The sequence below is a fragment of the Carex rostrata genome, chromosome 10, assembly GCF_964058835.1.
Source record: "Carex rostrata chromosome 10, lpCarRost1.2, whole genome shotgun sequence".
Taxonomy (NCBI): Eukaryota; Viridiplantae; Streptophyta; class Magnoliopsida; order Poales; family Cyperaceae; genus Carex; species Carex rostrata.
In genome coordinates this window covers 2499438-2518763 of record NC_135927.1, presented here as the reverse complement: position 1 = coordinate 2518763, position 19326 = coordinate 2499438, and the positions used below count along the sequence as shown (strand labels likewise).

General features: G+C 32.8%; 3 protein-coding genes and 2 long non-coding RNA genes across 5 annotated transcripts in view; 4 read left to right on the top strand and 1 right to left on the bottom strand.

Annotated features, from left to right (window-relative positions):
• Nucleotides 1–19326, bottom strand: part of LOC144560334 (uncharacterized) — a 94591-nt gene that overhangs the window by 12963 nt on the left and 62302 nt on the right. The gene's annotated exons all lie outside the window — the stretch shown is intronic.
• LOC144560333 (uncharacterized) overlaps nt 1–19326 on the top strand; it is a 62121-nt gene that overhangs the window by 40434 nt on the left and 2361 nt on the right. The gene's annotated exons all lie outside the window — the stretch shown is intronic.
• Nucleotides 686–1942, top strand: LOC144560791 (glycosyltransferase BC10-like). Its single transcript, XM_078310036.1, has 2 exons — nt 686–1153; nt 1268–1942. The coding sequence occupies exons 1-2, from the start codon at nt 686–688 to the stop codon at nt 1940–1942; spliced, it is 1143 nt and encodes a 380-aa protein (XP_078166162.1).
• LOC144560329 (uncharacterized) lies at nt 5225–9802 on the top strand. Its single transcript, XM_078309493.1, has 13 exons — nt 5225–5306; nt 5648–5768; nt 6445–6566; nt 6661–6692; nt 6783–6862; nt 7030–7097; nt 7374–7644; nt 7834–7946; nt 8030–8095; nt 8326–8416; nt 8659–8726; nt 8841–8878; nt 9576–9802. Exons 2-13 carry the CDS (start codon nt 5687–5689, stop codon nt 9772–9774), a joined length of 1230 nt encoding a protein of 409 aa, XP_078165619.1. The 5' UTR covers nt 5225–5306; nt 5648–5686; the 3' UTR covers nt 9775–9802.
• Nucleotides 12423–17875, top strand: LOC144560672 (Plasma-membrane choline transporter family protein). Its single transcript, XM_078309917.1, has 8 exons — nt 12423–12581; nt 13247–13616; nt 14022–14184; nt 15110–15293; nt 15768–15992; nt 16223–16339; nt 16649–16882; nt 17472–17875. The coding sequence occupies exons 1-8, from the start codon at nt 12516–12518 to the stop codon at nt 17670–17672; spliced, it is 1560 nt and encodes a 519-aa protein (XP_078166043.1). The 5' UTR covers nt 12423–12515; the 3' UTR covers nt 17673–17875.

Below are 19326 nucleotides of genomic sequence, written 5' to 3'. Positions count from 1 at the left end.
TGATATGTGCAATTGGCCTTTTTAAATAATTAAGTCAATATGGAGTTTAATATTTTACTTGTATTGACTAATTTGAAAACGCCAATTGCATTAAAAATGGACCATGAAATTCCGGATCTAAGCTTGTTTTGTAAGTGGCGTAGCACTGTAATACACACTTTCCAAACATACCATGTATATATTGACTACAAATTAATTCATGTTCTACTTTTTGACCATATTATATAATATAATCATTGGAACATGTATCAGGAATTTTTTTTAAGGAGACAATAAAAAAAAAAAGATCGATGCTTTAGGATTTCTGGACAATTATTCAGAATTGAGTGTAGGTTATTACATAGAAAATCAACGGTCCCGATTAATTGTAGCTGAATTAAACTCAATCTGGTGTCTATCAAAACTATATATAGAGGATCTGTTTTAAGATTCGTGTCAGGTTAAAAGAATAATCCAGATCTATTTATTGCACCTCTGGATGATGTGATGTGGTGATGCAAAAAATATTAGAATAATATAAACACCACAATGTAATATCATTATTAATTCATAATCATTTCATTAAAAGGCATCATTAATTAGTTTTGTACTTTAGTTTGAGTGCGATATATATACCTCCCAACTCATAATATAAACACACCAACATTAACCTTACATGCTGTACCAAGGTTAAATCAAACAAGACATGAGACAACCAAAAACAACTAGGTTCTTCACAAAAGACCATTCAAAACCTCATTACATTATCTCTAAATGTATCTTCTTTATCTTCGCCTTTGCCTTCGGCATGTTCTCGAACACATACCTACGATCTCTCCCGGAGTTCTTGCAATTCTTTGAAACTTCCTTTAACTTCTCCTCGCCGACACTTTTACTTTTACCAGAGCCAGTTAGCCTTCTGCACAACATGTCAGAAGAGGAGTTGCTTTGGAGAGCATCAGTTGTACCTAAAATCCACCATTTGCCATCTAGCCGTGTACCGAAGGTTGCTTTCTTGTTTCTAACAAGAGGCGATCTGCCGATGGCTCCTTTTTGGGATGAGTTTTTCGAAGGACATGATGGTCTTTATTCCATTTATGTGCATCCTGATCCGGCATATAATGGGTCGATAGCCAAGAATTCAAAATTTTTCGGGAGAAGAATTCCAAGTCAGGTAAGTTACATAATATATACATGCAATATAAACAGAATAAAAGTAAAAACAAAAAAAAAGAAAAAGAAGAAAGGGTTTCTTCTTTAGATACTAATGCGTAATAGATTCATGCAGGAAGCAAGGTGGGGATTAACAAACATGATTGAGGCCGAGCGCCGCCTCATAGCAAACGCATTACTCGATTCCTCAAATGAGCGGTTTCTACTTGTATCTGAATCATGTATACCTCTCTACAACTTCACCACAATTTACACCTACCTTGTAAATTCCAACATGTCCTATGTAGGCACCTTCTACCCCAGCGGAGGTAACCTCGAACGGTACAATCCTGCAATGGCACCACAAATAACAATTGAACAGTGGCACAAAGCAACACAATGGTTCGAAATAAATCAAGCATTAGCAGTGGAAATTGTCTCGGATGAAACGTACTTCCCGCTTTTTCAGAGGTTTTGCCTTAAAAATTGGAAGTATCCATGCATATCCGACGAACATTATATACCGACTTTTCTTATTGCAACTTCTTGGATGAATAACGCAAATAGGAGCGTGACTTATACCGATTGGACAGCTCGAAAGCATCACCCGGCAAGTTTCGGAAAAGACGCTGTTACACTAGATCTTTTTGAGAAGATCAGATACAGTGAAAATTGTACCTATAATGGGATAAGAACTAGGGTTTGTTCATTGTTTGCTAGGAAGTTCTTGCCTGATTCGTTAGTCTCACTGATGAAGCTCGGTCCGGACCTACAGATTTTCGGACGAACTAACGCTTCGATTTATCATTGAAATGTACTAATTTAATTAGATAGAATGATCAACTAGAAGTTTAGCATACATGTGCTATTAATCTGAAATGAGATTTTCATGTTTTATTTTCAAGTTCTGAGCAGAGAAACACAGTTGTTAATTCATAAATTGTGATTATAGTGTGCATTTCAGCCCAAATTGATAGTTCATTTCAGCTCAAATTCGAGCAAACCTTGGCAAATATATATTCAATCTAATTACTAAAAAAGTTAACAAAAATAGAGATGATTTTGAATTTGAATTTCCATGAGAATTTATCATTTTTTTTAACAATATTTCAATTTATAAATTTTGTAGCATGCTCTTAAAGATAATTGTTAGCCTAATCACAAGTTATTTCCTAAGCAATTCTCTGGCAACTGAAATTAATGCAGGTTTTATTTGGAAAATACTAAAAATATATCCTAATTAAATTTTACTAAAAATATATCCAAAGTCGTCTGAAGTCTGAACAAGGCATTAAAGCTCCTATTTGGGCTTTCTTGTGGGCCTTATTTTATTTTGTTTGTATTCTCATGGGAGAATTCAGATTTTGGTCCCTCAACTTTTTCTATGTATTTTGTATCATCATCAGAAAGCATAAATGCAAAATCACTACGCAATATAAAGAACTCCCAAATTCTCGAAAGGGTTTATTTTCTATGAATTCTATTAGTTCTGGATAGAATTATGGGTGTAATATTGGGGTACACTTAGCAAAACCAAGTCAGAAATAGCTCAGGGTGCAACTTGGGTGCGCAAATCATAGATGTGACCAATGGGGACCACATATCTGTGACTTGAACTCAAATTTCTCTGGGCTTTATTATAAGGGGATCTGAATGAACTCTGTTTGAAGGATCTAAACTATACATGGCCCACTACCTTGCTTATGGTCTACAAAGACCGAGACTAACTGCAAATCACCCCATTTGAATTAATTTGAATATCAGCGAGTTGAACCCTTCTACTAATTTAATTTTGATATTTGAGTTCTAGATTCTATTTTACTTCAAAATTGAGACTAAATCTAGTTATTAAACTTTAAATATGATGGTTGAGTTGAGCCAAAACAAAATGAAGATCACTAAACAACAATTTGAGCTTAAGCAAATTAATTCAGTAAAATTTGTTATATGTTCCCATTATATGTGCCAATGTGATAAATACATCTAAGTCATAAGAATGATGAATTTAATACTTAAAAAAAAGTAGCAATAAAATTAAGATTAACTAAAGCTTATGATTAACTATCAAATGGATAGTATATTGCACATGTACGTTGAATGATAAAGCATTCAACTTGTGTGTTTAAGTGTAAAAGAAATAGGTGACACCAAAAACTTTTTCTATAAATACAAACTTTTTCCAAAAATTTTACTTGCTTATTTTAATGTTTTTATCAATAAACAAAATTAGAATACACATAACAACAACAATATATTTTTATAAATGTAAAGTTCTATTATCTTATTTAAATATTAACATCAATAAAAAAAAAATTTGAACCCACATAAATACACACTCAAAAGTTTTACTTATCCAAAATATGTTTTTTTTAGATATTGGAGAACTCTAAACAATAAGTTAGAACATTATTTTCAATTCTTTTGAATAATAGTGTCATTATTTTTAAGATTATTGGGTTTTAATTTCTTTTAATATCACATGTTCTTCGAATAATAATGTTATTTATGGTTTCCATCTCTTAGATTTGAAAAAAAATAGTACAATTATCAGATTTACAATTAATTAGAAAGAAATAAAAATGGTTAGTATATGCAATGTGATTTAGCATATACACTAAAAATATAATATATATCAAAGACACATATATTTTGCATTATTTATTAGACATGAGTTGATTGAGAGAGATTTTGCATGATTAATCACCCATGTAGTACTTGATTTTTATTCAAGTATATTCTAAAACTTGTAATACGAGAATATATTTGTTATATTAAAAAAAATGAAGTTACCTTATGTTTATATTGATATTGTGAGAAAAAAAAATTATAAAAGTAATTCTTTATTAATTATATTTGCTAAAAATTATAAATATTAGAGAAAATTAATAAACTATATTTATTTGAGTCAGATATTACAATGTTATACATAAACTAATATGAAATCAACCATACCCCCTTTCACATAGAGTGTATAATTTAATTATAAATATTTAGTTAATTATTCTTTGGTGTCTCACTTTTCATTTAACTAGTTGTTTCACATGTTCGATCTTTTTCAATTTTTCAGTTTAATATATAAAGCATTTATTTTGAAATTCTATATCAAAATAATTTTGTAAGTAATGACATCATAAGTTAATTTGCTTCTTTTGTTTTTTTATTGTTGCATAAAGAAGCTTTCATTACCCTCATTTCACAGAAATCGTGTTATAAAATGGGATCAAATGAATCAGAACAAAAGAAATTTGTTGTAAAATTCAAAATAAAGATTTTAGTTTTGGTTCACTCTCTACATCACTTAAAGCAATCCAACTTGTTAGTTTTGATCCGCACCGTTTGATCAGAAATTCGGCCCCTTAATATTCGTTAGAGCAGATCGGACGGTCTGGATGAAAAGGAAAAAAAAATGGGACCCGTATCCTTGGAAGCATTCATACCATACAATAATATTTATTTCTGATTGTGCGCTTTAATCATGCATGTCGCTTTCTTTTTGTTTGACAGAGAAAATGAGAGCGAGTTAATGAGTTTGAGCTAATGTGCTGCATGTGAATACGTACGTGCATGCATTGGAGTGCAGCCTAGCTACGTACTATCAACTCTTTTAAACTTAATTATTTAACTTCATCAGATCCTGAGATCCAGATCTCTTTATCAAATTACTCCTAATTCAATATTAAAAAAAAAAAAAAAATTTCTTTCCTTTATTTTTTGAAGGTCACGCGGAATAAACATATTATTTTTCTCTTTAATCATGCATGTCGATTTCTTTTTTATTGATAGAGAAAATGAGAGCGAGGAGAATGAGTTTGCTGTTTTGTTTTTGGAGGAATTCTTCTAGATCCATTCGGTAAGAGTGGAATAGAGGAATAGATAGTGGAAAAGAGATTCTATTTCCGTCGAACAAGAAAAGAAGTGAGTGGAATTGAGAAATTAAGAACAGTAGAATTGGATAACTAGAGTTCCCAAACCAAATCTTTTACTGTACTGCAACAGTGATAACTAGAGTTCGCTACAGTACTGCAACAGTCAGTAAAACTGACAGATGGAGCCCATAGGAACATTTTTCTCAGACAGAGCCAGATACCTTTCCTCTTTCACCGTCTCTCCTTTTTCTTTTCTTCTTCGACATATCTGTTTCGGTTGCCCCTTCGTACGCTCTGCGAACTTTTCAGGTTTTAGCTTTGTTTCTTTCTTAATATTAAATTGATTTTAATTGCTCAATTGAGATTTTCAAGGACTAATTTGCAGCACATGCTTCCTTTAATCGCTCAATTGAGGTTGATTTTCAAATTTAAGGTTTTAGATTTGGCCATAGTATCGCAATAACAAGGCAATTTGTTATTTGGTGCATGGGTTTACTGGGGTTTAGTTTAATTCCTTCCATTGTAAGTAATTTAAAGCTGCATGATTGTTTTGAAAGATTATAGCAGCAGGCCGTGATCAGGTTTTATTCATTCCCTTGTCAAATCCTTTTGATTTGGAGATTGAGTGTGTTGCATATTGTATATCGTAGGGGACAATCAGTCGAGTAAATTTGAGGTCTGTTACAACAATGAATGTGGCTAAAAGTGGTTCTAATCAGACAAACCCAAAGAGAAGGCTGCCCATTTCTACTGAAGCAGTTTCCAGTGAAGGTTTGTTACTTTAGATAATCATACCATTTTTATTTTGTGTGTGTGTGTTGGGGGGGGGGGGGGGTTTCTACTTATCAGGCCCTTACATGACTTGGAAAAAAGAATTAGACACTATTGGGTTGTAAATAAATAGCACCCATCAGTAATAAAAAAAAAATTCATGAAAAAGAGACTAAATCATATCTCATTTTGATCAAAGCATTTGTTTTTGGACTAGTATACTAAGACATGCATCTATCTTATGAATCATCCGCTGTTTGGTTTTGGCTTGCTTTTTTATTTTGTACAAATGTTGGTTTACGAGTAGGGGTTAACTCTAAAGTTTGGAGTAAGTCAATGTGATGGCAACTATGGGTACAATATAGGAATATGTTGGGTTCAATTTAAAAAATGAATGAGTTTATTTTCAATTAAAACAATGATTTCTCGCGAATGACGCCTTGATTATCACAGCATAAAACTAGTTTAGGGAACTAAAACTTATATAAAGAAAAGAAAGTGCAGCAGAATAAAGGAAGAAAAAGAAAATTGGAAACAAAATTGAAAAGAACAATGATGAAATTGAGATCAGCCTTACAAATTCACTGATCAATCTGGTACTTTTTGAAAATTATATTAGACTTAACTTTGTTTATAATGTGTCAAATTAATTCCAGTCCTGAATTCAATTCTACAGAAAAGCTTGAGGTAGATGATTCTGTTTGTCTACAGTCAAGTAGTAGTACTGCAGAAAGTAGCAAAAAAGATATAATTACAGAGGCAAATGTGAAAGATGGAAAGTGCTCAATTACTATGGAGGTATGTATATTGAAACAAATTGATTGATTTTTAAACTTCTTCAGGACAAACCGATTTTTTGCTTTATTTAAACTTTATTTTTTTATTTTTCCAGGTTGATACAGTATGTTTTGTAAAAGGAAAGGGGTACGATACATTTTATTCCCTATACTTGTTGTTAGTGCTTTTTCTTACCAACTTTGCTCTTCTAGTCTTATATCTGGTTTTCTATTCTAGTGGATCTGTTCAGAAGCAAATTGAAGAAGAGCTACAAGTCAAACTCATATTTCCTTCGTCTGAAGAGGAGACTTCTCTTGGTATATAAGTTAATTATTTATATTATTTTGGCAATCCAGACCAAATAATTTACCGTAACTGCAGTGGAAGTGAAGCAGAATTGTACATGCTACCTGGTCACATATTAGAAAATGTTATTAGTGTGCTAAGTTTCATGGATAGTGTTTCTTTTGGTTTACCTTAGCAGTTATTGAAGGAAATAAAATTGAGAACTTGACTAAAGCATCAGAAAGGATCAAACAAGTGCTCGAGGAGGTAAATTTGCCTTTCATTGTAAATTGTCTTATGTTTTAGACAATTTATTACCTTTACGTAATTATCATATGTATTTGGTACTTCATTTTTTATCTTTTGTGTTCAATGCCTAAGTTGAGCTTCCCAACATGTCCAGAGTACCATCATTTTATTATTGAGTCAGCTCAATGCACTAAATACATCCTGTAAATGTAAAGGTAATCCCAGATGTGCACACATGCTCAAATAGAAGTAACGAATTAAAAGTGAGCTAATTAACTTTTTTATTCTTACTAGGCAATACAAAGTCGAATGCTTGACTACTCGCACTTTATCTCTCTTCCATTGGCTTTACATTCCGATCTTGTCCAAAAGCTAGTCAAGTTTCAAAGCACAATTCTGGGAGAAATTGCAGAGGGTGATTCAGGTGAAACAGATGATTCTGGGGACAAATCGGAGAGCCAAAGCGTTTCTGTCCAGCTGGAGGTCGAAGAGAAAAAGGACCAAGTGAGGGTTGAGATTGCTAAAAGAGTGGTCGGTTCAGGTTCCAAGTCAAGAATTTTGTCAGGTAAAGGATCTTTAATTTTAGCTATATTACAATATTTTATGTTTGGTATCAACTGGTATAAGTTCTGCCCTGATGGTACCTTCTTATTAGCAGTAGGCACTTGACTTGAGGTTTTTTATTCAAGGATAACATAGGTTTATTTTGCTAGTGTTGATCAATTGATTTGGATTATCTTTAAATAAATTGCAGGTTTGGGTATAGATAAATCAATATTTATTAAACCAAAAACTTTTCACTTAACCGTTCTCATGCTCAAGTTGTGGAATAAAGACCGTGTTGCCACCGCTTCTGATATCCTACAGGTAAATGCTATTGAATCTAATTTATTGTATTTTATATTTGAATCTCTCTGGGCTTAAAAGGAATTTCCATCTATTCAAAACAGAGGATATCTTCAAAAGTAATGGATGCACTTGAAAATAGACCTATATCTATACAGCTCAAAGGTCTGGTGAGTTTCCTTTTTTGCAATCCTAATTTTAATGAGAACATAGCATTTTCCAGTGGCTAATTACCATTTGATCCATTTCATGTAGCTATCTCGTACTGAGATCTAGCCAGACAAGTTTTTAAGTATTTATTCCGTTTCAGTACTTTGTATTGTTTTTGTACATTTTGATTTTTTTTTCTTATTTTATTGTACCTTTTACATGAAGTTTCAGAGTTACTTTAATACTGCAGAGTTGCATGAAAGGTTCACCAGCTAAGGCCCGGGTGTTATATGCCCCTGTTTTTGAGGTTGGCGAAGAGGGTCGCTTACTTCGAGCCTGTCGTATCCTATTTCATGCTCTTTATTATTATTTTTTTCTTATAAACATATCGTTTTTTTTTTTTTTACTTCTATTGGGGGTGGGGGGTGCGGACTATTTCTCTTTGCTTTGATGGCATTATTGCATAGTTGGTACTTAATTAAGCTCCAATTTATTTCTTTAATTTGGTTACAATGCTGCACTCATTGGTGAAATTATTTAATTTTGTAAATGGTTTTCTCTTAACTTGATGAATTTGAAACAGAGGTGATCAGAGATGCATTTGTTGAGTCAGGTCTTACAATTGACAAGGATGCACAACAAACTCTTAAAGTAAGACTTCTAAACAAAGCACTAACTATTCAAAATTAAATCTTATAAATACTTTAGTTTCTTTGAAGTACTTGTTGTCCTTCAAAGTTTCTGATTTTTCTTCTTCTATTGTAGCTTCATGCCACTCTGATGAATGTTAGGCACAGAAAGAGGTTAAATAACCTATTCATATTATAACCTACTTGTTCATATTATTAGAAAATCTGATCCAAGCTCCTTGAAACCTGACCAGATTTAAAATAAATTGTAGGGCTGGAAAACTGATACAAAAATAACCAAAACCACACTGAACCTATAGGTCAAGTTCTTCCGACCCGAAAATCTGACCTTTTTTGACCCCATCATATATTACGGGAATTGATTTTACTTGCTAATGGAAATTTTGCATCATGTTCACCCACCAATGATGTTGTGCCACAAGCAGGTGAACCGTATACAAAAAAGATGTACAATGTTCACACTTATGGACGAAGGTGTAGGGATGACATGTTGCGATAGCATTAGTTAGCAAGCCGAGGGCAAAATTGCCATGAACAATAAGCAGGAACCAAATATTAATTACATCTTGAAATCAATTTTATTCTCTGACCTGTTGGACTGAAATTGAACCAAAATCAGAATGACCCATTGAATCCAAAAGGACACTGACAATAAAATAACCAGAGCAAAATTATCGCAAGTACTCGAATTCCTATTACTGGAATTGCAAGCTGTTGAAGCCAGTATTAACCAAGCTATTGTATTTGCCATCTTAGAGTATCAATATAAACACCATAAAGCCATATGCAAACAATTCCAAAATTAGATCTCCCTTGAGCTATTAATTAATTACTTTGTGTTATGTTTTAGTGTTATGTTTATAAGTAGTAGGAGAAGGATGAATGATTCCTTTGATGCACGGTGCATATTTGATGAATACGGGTCAGAGGAGTGGGGAGAATACCCGATCAGTGAGATTCATCTATCCCAGAGGCACAAATTTGATGAGTGTGGGTATTACCATTGTTGTTCTTCCATTACGTTGCCAGCCAAGGCGCCTACCATATAGCGGGGTTACAAATAATATGATATATATATATATATATATATATATATATATATATATATATATATATACTATTATTAACTTATCTCTGTAGCAAGTGCTTGTCATGGTTTGAAGCAATGCCTCTTTGAAATTGCGGTCACGGAAGATACTATTGTAAACTTTTTCATGACAAAGAACCACCTTTCTTTCTATGCTTGTCCCTTTTGTTTATCTCAAGTTGGTGTTTAGGATTAATTGTATAATGTGAGCTTCTCAAGATTGGGTGAGTTGTCGAGGAACCATGTGACAATATCAAAACAAGGTATGGCATATTAATTATCTTAAAAAACAATGAAATATAGGTAGGTCATTTACCTCCCATTTCAATAAAAAAAAAAGATAAAAGGAAAAATTAATGTGTTACCAAACAAGATATGACGTATCATTTTTTTTTCTATCAAAGGAAAACAAAGCAACAAGGAGAAAAAAAAAAGTTTGGGTTTAATAATAAAATCTGGACCATAAAAAAACAGCGATTTTCAATCAATCTAAAAAAATAGTAAAAAAATTTCAAAAAATGCAAAATTTGGTCTCCAAACACATATTAATATGGAGAACAAGATGAACGACTCGGATCGACCGTTAGAATTTTGAAAAGTTGAATATTGAGCCGTTGCACGGAGGCCCTCTATGCTACGCGTAGCATGCTAGCATATTCCTATATATATATATATATATATTATAAAAAAATGAGTTTATTAAAAAAAAAAACCCAAACGACGTTTATAAACAAAATACCGATCGTTGTATATCTATCTACCATTGAACAAAAACTTAAACTGAATTTTTGAGGTACTAAATTTTTCCGGTAATTAGTGTTAAGATTGGAAATTTTTTTGCCAGTTTGGATACTTTTGAAATTCCAGCTCATGTTTGGTTATTTTAAAAAAAAAAATTGAATACAAATAAAAAATTTATATGTATAATATATGTATATGTATATCAAATTTGACCTCTGTTGGTAAATCAGCAAGTTTGGACTGACACAGGGATCAAACTGCAAAAGTGATTACACCAACATGTAAAGCATTCAGAAATACACATAATTGATACAAATTTCAATTTATTTGGATTTTTCTACAGTTAGTTATGAATTTTCAAAGTTCAGCTTTCGAAAAAAACTTTAAACAGCCATAACTTTGGCTAGAAAAGTCGGATTTGGGCGTATGACTACTTTTCGGAAAGGGGACGAGATGGATTCGAATATCGCCCCGGGGATCACCTTCGGGCATTGAAAACATCATAATTTCAAAAAAACGTCGTTTAGTGCCTCAAAAATTCAGTTTAAGTTTTCGGTAGGTATACAACGATCAGTATTTTGTTTATAAACGTCGTTTGGGTTTTTCTTCTATGAACTCATTTTTTTATAATATATGTATATATAGAGATGGTTTTATGGTGCATTGCAATGCATATGCATCCCCTGTGCATTGAACCATAAATCACCGATTCAAAGTCCAAATGACCGATCCAAACCGTTCATCTTGTTCTCTATATTAATATGTACTTGGAGACCAAATTTTACATTTTTTGGGAATTTTTTTACTATTTATTAAGCCACTTTGAAAATCGCCGATCCGGTGGTCCAGAAATTTTTACTGTTTTTACTCTTCACCCGGATTTTCAGATTTTCAAAGTGGCTTAATAAATAGTAAAAAAATTTCAAAAAATGTAAAATTTGGTCTCCAAGTACATATTAATATGGAGAACAAGATAAACGATTTGGATCAGTTATTTGGACTTTGAATCAGTGATTTATGGTCCAATACACAAGGATGCCTATGCATTGCAATGCACCATAGCCCATCTCTGTATATATAATATAATATATGTATATGTATATATGTAAATGAGTTTATAAAAAAAAATTGGAAAATCTTATTTCTGGAAAAAAAAATTTTGGTTTTGGGACTAAAAATCGGAAAAAAAATTTCGTGAATTGGATACCAGAATTTTTTTTTCCGGTTTTAGATATGAAATTCCGGAAAAAAAATTTCCGGTAATTGGTGCTAAAACCGAAATTTTTTTTTCCGGTTTGAATAGTTTTGAAAATACAACCGACGTTTGGTTATTTTTTAAAATTTTTATTTTTTTTGGATATAAATAAAAAAATGGGAAAACCAGCGCCCCTATTCAAACCCTTTCAATCTCAAGAAGGCACTTGGGGGTGAAAATTCTAACAGAGCAGTTTTAGCATAATACAGAGCACGGACTAGGGAATCAATACAGCGTCACTTATGCGCTGCATGAACACAAAACTGCTGTGTTAAATACAGAGCACGGACTATAGAATCACTTGGGGTTGAATATTCTAACAGAGCAGTTTTAGTATAATACAGAGCACGGACTATAGAATCAAAACAGCGTCGCTTGTGATTCATGCGCTGCATGAAGGAAAAACTACTGTGTTAAAACCTAACCCGAGTCACTAGTCAGCAGCAGTTCAGTCCGGATCTCTGAAGTAATTGAAAATTTGAGTTTAGATCATTACCGTTTAATATTCGTGCTGAAGAAGATTAACGGTGCGGATGTAAATCCAAAATTTGAGTTAACTGTGGTGATATAATTTGCTGTTATTATTTCAACACTCTTTCCTCCTGTGTCTTTTCGGTCATAATTATTCATTCCACTTTCATCATTCTTTCTTTATTCCATCTCTCTCTCTAAATGCTGTACTCTTATTCCCGATCCTTATTCCGATCATGAGAAACCTGCGCGACGCCGACGCCGACGCCGCTGTCTCTTCTCCCGCTATTCAAGAGCACGAGGTTTATTCACTGTTTCTTCCCTTATACCCCTCTAAATTCCAGATATTTGCTTTTCAACCCCTCCAATTTTTTTTATTTTTTTTTGTTTAATTTAGTATTTTTTTTACTTAGTGTGAGTGCTATGTATCAGAAATCAGTGACTTTGTCAGCAAAAAAGAAATCAAGAAAATAAAAATTTGGATAATATTGTTTAAAGAAAAAAGTGTTTAGAGAGACCTACTTTTTGTTTGATAAAATGGTTTTGTTAATTAATTTTAAATTAGGTTGTATGCTATAAATGAATCCAACATTTTATATTTATTAATTCAGTCACTTTGTCAGCAAAAGGAATCAAGAAAATAAAATTTTGGATAATATTGTTAAAAAAAAGTGTTTAGGCTGTTTGTTAATTAAAATGGATTTGTTAATTAATTTTAAATTCGGCTGTTTGTTATTAAAGAAACCAACTTTTAATTTATTAATTCAAGTGCTATGTATCTGAAATCAGTGATTTTGTCAGCAAAAAGAAATAAAGAAAATAAAAATCGAAAGGTTCTTTACTGGGTATCAAAATTTGGATAATATTGTTAAAAAAAAGTGTTTCATATAGGCAAGTATACATCTTTTTTAAAATTTATAATAAAAACAGTACAATTAAAATGTACTTTCTTTTACAAAACTTTTAGGGGGGAAGTAGCCAATACCAGACTGACACATCATCGACCAGTTCACCGGGTGTTCCTCACAATACGGGTCCCACTGTCAATCCAACCCGACAATGGAGGGATGTTTTCTGGCTGTTAATCTTCGTCTTACATCTCCTTGTTTTCGGGTCGGGTCTGGGTCTTCTTGGAGCAAACCGGTTTAAGAAAGCCGACCGGTTGAACATTGACAGGTTTACTAATATAACACTCAGTGCTTCTGGTCTTGCACCGCCGCCTCCACCACCTTTGGTCACAGAAGATCCGTCAAGACATACTGAGACCTTCTGGCCATTTTATGGTGCAGCCGCTGGTATCGGGCTAGTGGTTGCATGGTCTTGGCTTGCATTATTAGGTATGGCAATTTTATTTTATTTATTGCTAATTTTTTTTTGCCTTATTTTGGTGCTTTTTAGTGCCTTCTGGGTTACCTTAAATTGTACCGATATACTCTCCGATACCAGTTAAGGGGAATTTCTTGTATACCCCTCAAAAGTTTCAAAAACTCACAAATTTACCCAATTTATGTTGCCTTTTCTATTAAAACTCATTTTAAATTTATAAAGTTCCCATTTTACTTAACCTTTTATTAAAAATTAAAAATATGCAATTTGTGTAAGAAAAATGCAAATGAAACTCACAATATAAACTTGTATGATCCATACGTACCAGTTCCAAACCTGATCTTACAAAGGAATTTTACATTATAGCTTGTATTCATAGACTCAATTTTTTAATTTTTGTTTTGAAAATATAAAAGGGCGGCATGCAGAGCTGATGATGCGTGTGTCAGTGCATGGTCTGACAACATATTTAGCAGTAGTAAGTGTGTTCTGTTTCTGGGATCATCATTTCTTTTGGGGTATTGGCTTTGCTGTGGGGGCTGCGCTTCAGTTTGTATACCTTTTGTCTGTTTTTGACAGGTAGTTTTTATTTTCTTCATTTCCTTTTGTTTTTAAATAGAAGGCTTAGTTTGGTTTTAATCATATAAGTACCTTTCAGGTTTAATTGGTGCAAAATTGGCCTGATTTCAAGGTTGAATGTAAAAAATAAAGCCAGGCCATATTTAATTGGGTGCCTATTACAGTATCATTGCTGCTTTGAGATTCGTGCAGGAAAGATTTGACTGGTTCACATTTTTCACAGATCAACTCAAAATTTGAGATATCTGCGGGGATGCGGATTCCATATAATGTTAATATATTGGTAGCACAGCAATTGCAAGGGATGTCTATTATACCCCCTTAACCAACCAAGTGATGATTAATTTTTTTTAACTAAAAACTGTAGGTTCCCATCTAATTATGAAATGATTAAATTTTTAAGTGATTATTAATTTTTGTTATGAAATGATTAATTTTTTTAACTAAAAACTGTTGGTTCTCATTTAATTATGAAATGATTAATTTTTTAAACTAAGTGATGATTAATTTTTGTTGTTATTTTTTTCTTATTTGGATGTTCAATTTCCTATTTCTCTTGTAGTTTTTACTCGCCTAATTGTCACATTATATGGGTGTAACAGTTATTTGGTTTAGCACAGCAATTGAAGGGATGTCGATTTTACGGATTCAAATCAGCTGAAATGCAAATGCATGAACAGTACCCCTGAAATTCCTGGAATTCCGAATCCAGCCGTCCAACTTTTTCTATGCACGCATCTCGGAACAGATGGTTTTTCTGTGCACGTATCTCGAAACAGTTCAACGGTTGGATTTGGAATTCCAGGGATTTCAGACTTACTGTTCATGCATCTGGGATTTCAGCTGATTTCAATTCCGATTTTACCCCTTGACTTCTTTTCGTGCAACTAAATTAATGATTAATTTTTTTAATTAAAAATTGTAGGTTCCCATTTACAATGCTAGTGCTACAAAAATCAGTGAAGATGGTTTGGAGTTTGCCAGAGGTTGTGTGGGTCGTGTACACATTTACTGTCGTGATGCTTTGCTGGCTTCTTTTGTGGTCGTTTGGTGTGGCCGGCATTGTGGCACTTAGTATAGATGTTAATGGCCGTTGGTGGCTTCTTGTGGTGAGCTGGCAAGTTTTGAATATATTTTTTTTTTTTGGGTAATTTTGTCTACTTTTTGTATGAAATGCCAAAAAATGTGTTATCAAGTACTAACAAGTCTCACTGTTCAGTTTAAATTGAATATTTTACTGGATAAAGAGGAAAAAATGAAGCACTTGGTATAAGCTGGCAAGTTTTGAATATTTTTTTTTGTGAATTTGTCTAGCTTTTGTATGAAGTGGCAAAAAAAAGTGTTATTAAGTACTAACAAGTCTCACTGTGCAATTTAGGTTTGGTTTAAATTGAATGTTTTACTGAATATAGAGAAAGAAAAATGAAACAAGCAAATGAGATATTTCTACTGGATTAGCTTTAGTGCAGCAAAATTGAACCTTTACTTTGGGCATTTGAGTAGAAATTTAACTGTTAATTTAATTGTTTTTCTTAGTTTTTTATTAGCTAATAATATCTATTTATATTTTGTAAAAAATGTAGGTTTTCTCGGTGAGTTTATTCTGGACTGCTGCAGTGCTATGTAACACAGTGCATGTCATAGTATCAGGCATGGTTTTTCTAGTGCTACTGCATGGTGGCCGTGGGGCCTCTACAATGCCCCCAAAACCGCTCTTAAAAACTCTCTGGCACGCTCTGACGACTAATTTCGGCAGTATTTGTTATGGATCTCTCTTCACAGCTGCCATCAGGACTGTCCGTTGGATGGTAGATACACTTTTCTATTTTGCTTCTTTTCTTTGTTTTTCTATAAAGATTTTCATCAAATGTGAACAAATTTCAAGTGAATCCTTGTGAAGTTTATTTATTGCCAGTAATAAAAATTCAGTTTCAGAGTAAACATAATATAAGTAAATTACAGGGTACAATGATTGTCAGATAATAGTGATTTTTTCAAATGTATTTTTTTTGTACTTGTTTATCATTTTTTATTTCAGATAAGAGGAGTCAGATCGAGAATTGGCAATAACGAGTGTTTGCTGTGCTGTATTGACTTTTTGTTTCATCTAGTGGAGACACTTGTTCGTTTTTTTAACAAATATGCATATGTGCTGGTAAATTTCTCTCCCTTGGAAAAATTTCATCTTCTAAATTTTCCTATATCTTATAGGAAAATTTAGAATTGTAATATATATTAATTTTGAGAATTTATATTTGTAACTCTAAATCTTGCTTCTGTTGTTTCCTTGTAACAAATATATACCCAAAATATCCCTCATTTCTCCCTTCACTGCTTTAAACAAATATAGGAAAATGCACAGGATATTTTTGGTACTTGGAAAAAAATGAAAACATGGCAGTACACTTTCTCATTTTTGCAAAAAGCCCCATTTTTTGAATTGTTGTTAATTTTATGTATATAGATAGCGGTACATGGTAAAAGCTTCAATCGATCAGCAAGAGATGCATGGGAATTATTTCAATCGACAGGTGTAGAAGCACTAGTGGCATATGATTGCTCTGGTGCAGTACTACTCATGACTGTTGTATTAGGAGGTCTGATAGCTGGTACGGGTACTGGTATTTGGGTCTGGTATAAACGAAGCGACAAAGTCATCATGGTCTGTACCACTGCTATGTTAGTTGGCATGATACTGGTATGTTCTCTCTCTCTCACACACACAACAGTGGTACTCATAACAACACTGGTACATAAATGGTAATACAAGTATGGTTGGCAGTTGTGCTAACAGTTTCTTACTAGGTTTTTTGCAAAGTGTTTCTTACTAATTGCTTGATTCCAGAACAGGAACCTGATTCTGATAAATATTTCTGAGTGAGGCTGTGGTGCTATGCATAGCGTATATTGTCCTGTACTATGGATCAATATATTCCTTAATGAAAATGTATTTGCAGACTAAATTTTACATTCTTAAATTTTTTGTTACTATTAATTAGAATGGTATAGAATCTTTAGATCAAGTGATTTTCTACCTATCTAAAAAAATAGTAAAAATATTCTAAAAAATGTAAAATTTGATCAGCAAGTACATTTTCATATGAATATCATGTTGAACAGTTCAGATTGACTGTTTGGACTATGAAAATAGATCTAGATATTGTTCCATAGTATGAACTAATATGTGCTATGGATATTACTGTTTGGTCTTATTATACATAATTACTACTGATTTCATAGCAGCATTGTTAACTATTTGCTTGAATTTTTTGAAATTGTTTTCTTAGGTAGGATTGGCAGTTGTAGTTGTAGAAAGTGCCGTCACGTCAATTTACATATGCTTCGCAGAGGACCCCGCTTTGATCGAGAGGTGGGACCTGGAGTTTTTTGGTCAGCTGTCAGAGGCACTGCACCAGCGGTTGCAGTACCGAAGCGCTCGTGCTAGACAAACATTCAATAATCGACTCCCCGATTTAACAACTATTTGACATTCAAATAATTTTTTTTATGTTTTTTGTTCTCATTTTGCAGTATAGGTTAATAGGTATCTCTCTTGGTTATTTTTTTTTTTATAATTTTTTTTTTGAATGGTTAGAGTTGTTAGCTGTTAATGTCAGAGTGCATTTTTAGGAAAAACAAAATGTAAAAGAAATCATTTTCTGGAAATAGAATGTATTATGTGGTCTCCAAAGTTTGTGCAATAGAATGTTATTTTTTTATCAACAGAATTTCATTTAAATCCTGTTTAAAATTTAAAATTACATATTTAACCTTGTAAAATTGAAATCTTATCCTTCCAACATTTGGAAAACATCAGATTTATCTTAACTCTTAATTTTTGGGGTGTTACATTTAACATAAATGTTCATATATCTGTTGAGTTAAATTGCTTTTGACCAGAATACCCCTATGCCTGTAAATTTGTTCCCTTCTTGCTAACTTACTAAATTCAAATCATATATCCTACGAAAGGAAGCATATTCCCATATATATCTTTCCAGATTAATAGTGATAATCAAGTACATTTCAGGTGATTCTATCTCAATTCTTTGTATTTTAGAATTTGTTGTGAACAAATATTCAAAAAATTGAAATAGAGTTATCAATTTTCTCTCATTTTGGTCATTATTTTATTTTTTTGGTTTTCTTTGGTTTATTCGATTTATTTTCTTTCATGTATGCTTAAAAAAATGGAAAAAAAGAAATATTTGACATATGTGATATGTCACAAATTTAACAAAAAATTCACAGATTACAGTATGATCACCAAATGCAAATTAATTGCACTTCTTAAAAAACACTGAAGTAACATAATTATTGGATACATTAAAACAACATCACATGAGCATATTTGACTTGTTGGATCAAGCATATATACATCAAAGAAGTACTGGTTCTGGTGTGGTGGATTCAGGTGCTGAATTGAAGCATGGTGTCAGTGGGTTCCCACAAAGGCATGTATTGTTTGCAAAATCCATGGCACTGAATTTCTCCATGTTAGCCCCCTTAGGGAGCTCTCCACAGAGTCTATTGAATGAGAGGTTGACATAAGACAACCAACCAGCACTGGCAAATGATTCTGGCACATTGCCATAGATTTTATTGTGGCTTAGATCCAACTTATATAGTCAATCCGATAATTCTACATAACTCAGATCAAACTTAAAGACATTGTTAGACAAATCCATGTTAACTGCAGTTTTTTCTTTACCGAATAAAAAAGAAGCATCACCACTGAGTTGGTTGTTTGCTACATGGATCATAAAGAAATTAACTGATCCATAAGATTCTGGTATTTCACCGGTTAGGTTGTTATTGGAAAGATAAAGCATTGGAGAGTCACCGGGGACCAACCCAGGTGGTATGGTACCACTAAGATAATTAGAACTAAGATCCAAGATACCTAAGTTTAAGGTAGAGAGAGATGGTGGAATTGTACCAGAAATATGGTTGCTTGATAAAGTAATGCCAAGAAGATTGGTATTATTGGAAAAATTTGGCACATTACCTGAAAGAGACGTCTCTGTTATAACGAGGGATCTAAGATTGACAAGTTTACTAATGCAGGAAGGAATCAAACCATGAAGCCCTGGGAACTGATAGATCTCAATGGTTTCTACTTCGGTAAACTCACAAATGGCA

Excerpts from the sequence above, each read along its gene's own strand:
- LOC144560329 (XM_078309493.1), top strand. The coding sequence starts at position 5,687 with ATGAATGTGGCTAAAAGTGGTTCTAATCAGACAAACCCAAAGAGAAGG. Across the intron at positions 6,693-6,782 it reads TGTTTTGTAAAAGGAAAGGG|TGGATCTGTTCAGAAGCAAA; the intron begins GTACGATACATT and ends TTTCTATTCTAG. Across the intron at positions 7,645-7,833 it reads CAAGTCAAGAATTTTGTCAG|GTTTGGGTATAGATAAATCA; the intron begins GTAAAGGATCTT and ends AATAAATTGCAG.
- LOC144560791 (XM_078310036.1), top strand. The coding sequence starts at position 686 with ATGAGACAACCAAAAACAACTAGGTTCTTCACAAAAGACCATTCAAAA. Across the intron at positions 1,154-1,267 it reads GGAGAAGAATTCCAAGTCAG|GAAGCAAGGTGGGGATTAAC; the intron begins GTAAGTTACATA and ends AGATTCATGCAG.
- LOC144560672 (XM_078309917.1), top strand. The coding sequence starts at position 12,516 with ATGAGAAACCTGCGCGACGCCGACGCCGACGCCGCTGTCTCTTCTCCC. Across the intron at positions 12,582-13,246 it reads CCGCTATTCAAGAGCACGAG|GGGGGAAGTAGCCAATACCA; the intron begins GTTTATTCACTG and ends CAAAACTTTTAG. Across the intron at positions 15,993-16,222 it reads TCAGGACTGTCCGTTGGATG|ATAAGAGGAGTCAGATCGAG; the intron begins GTAGATACACTT and ends TTTTTATTTCAG.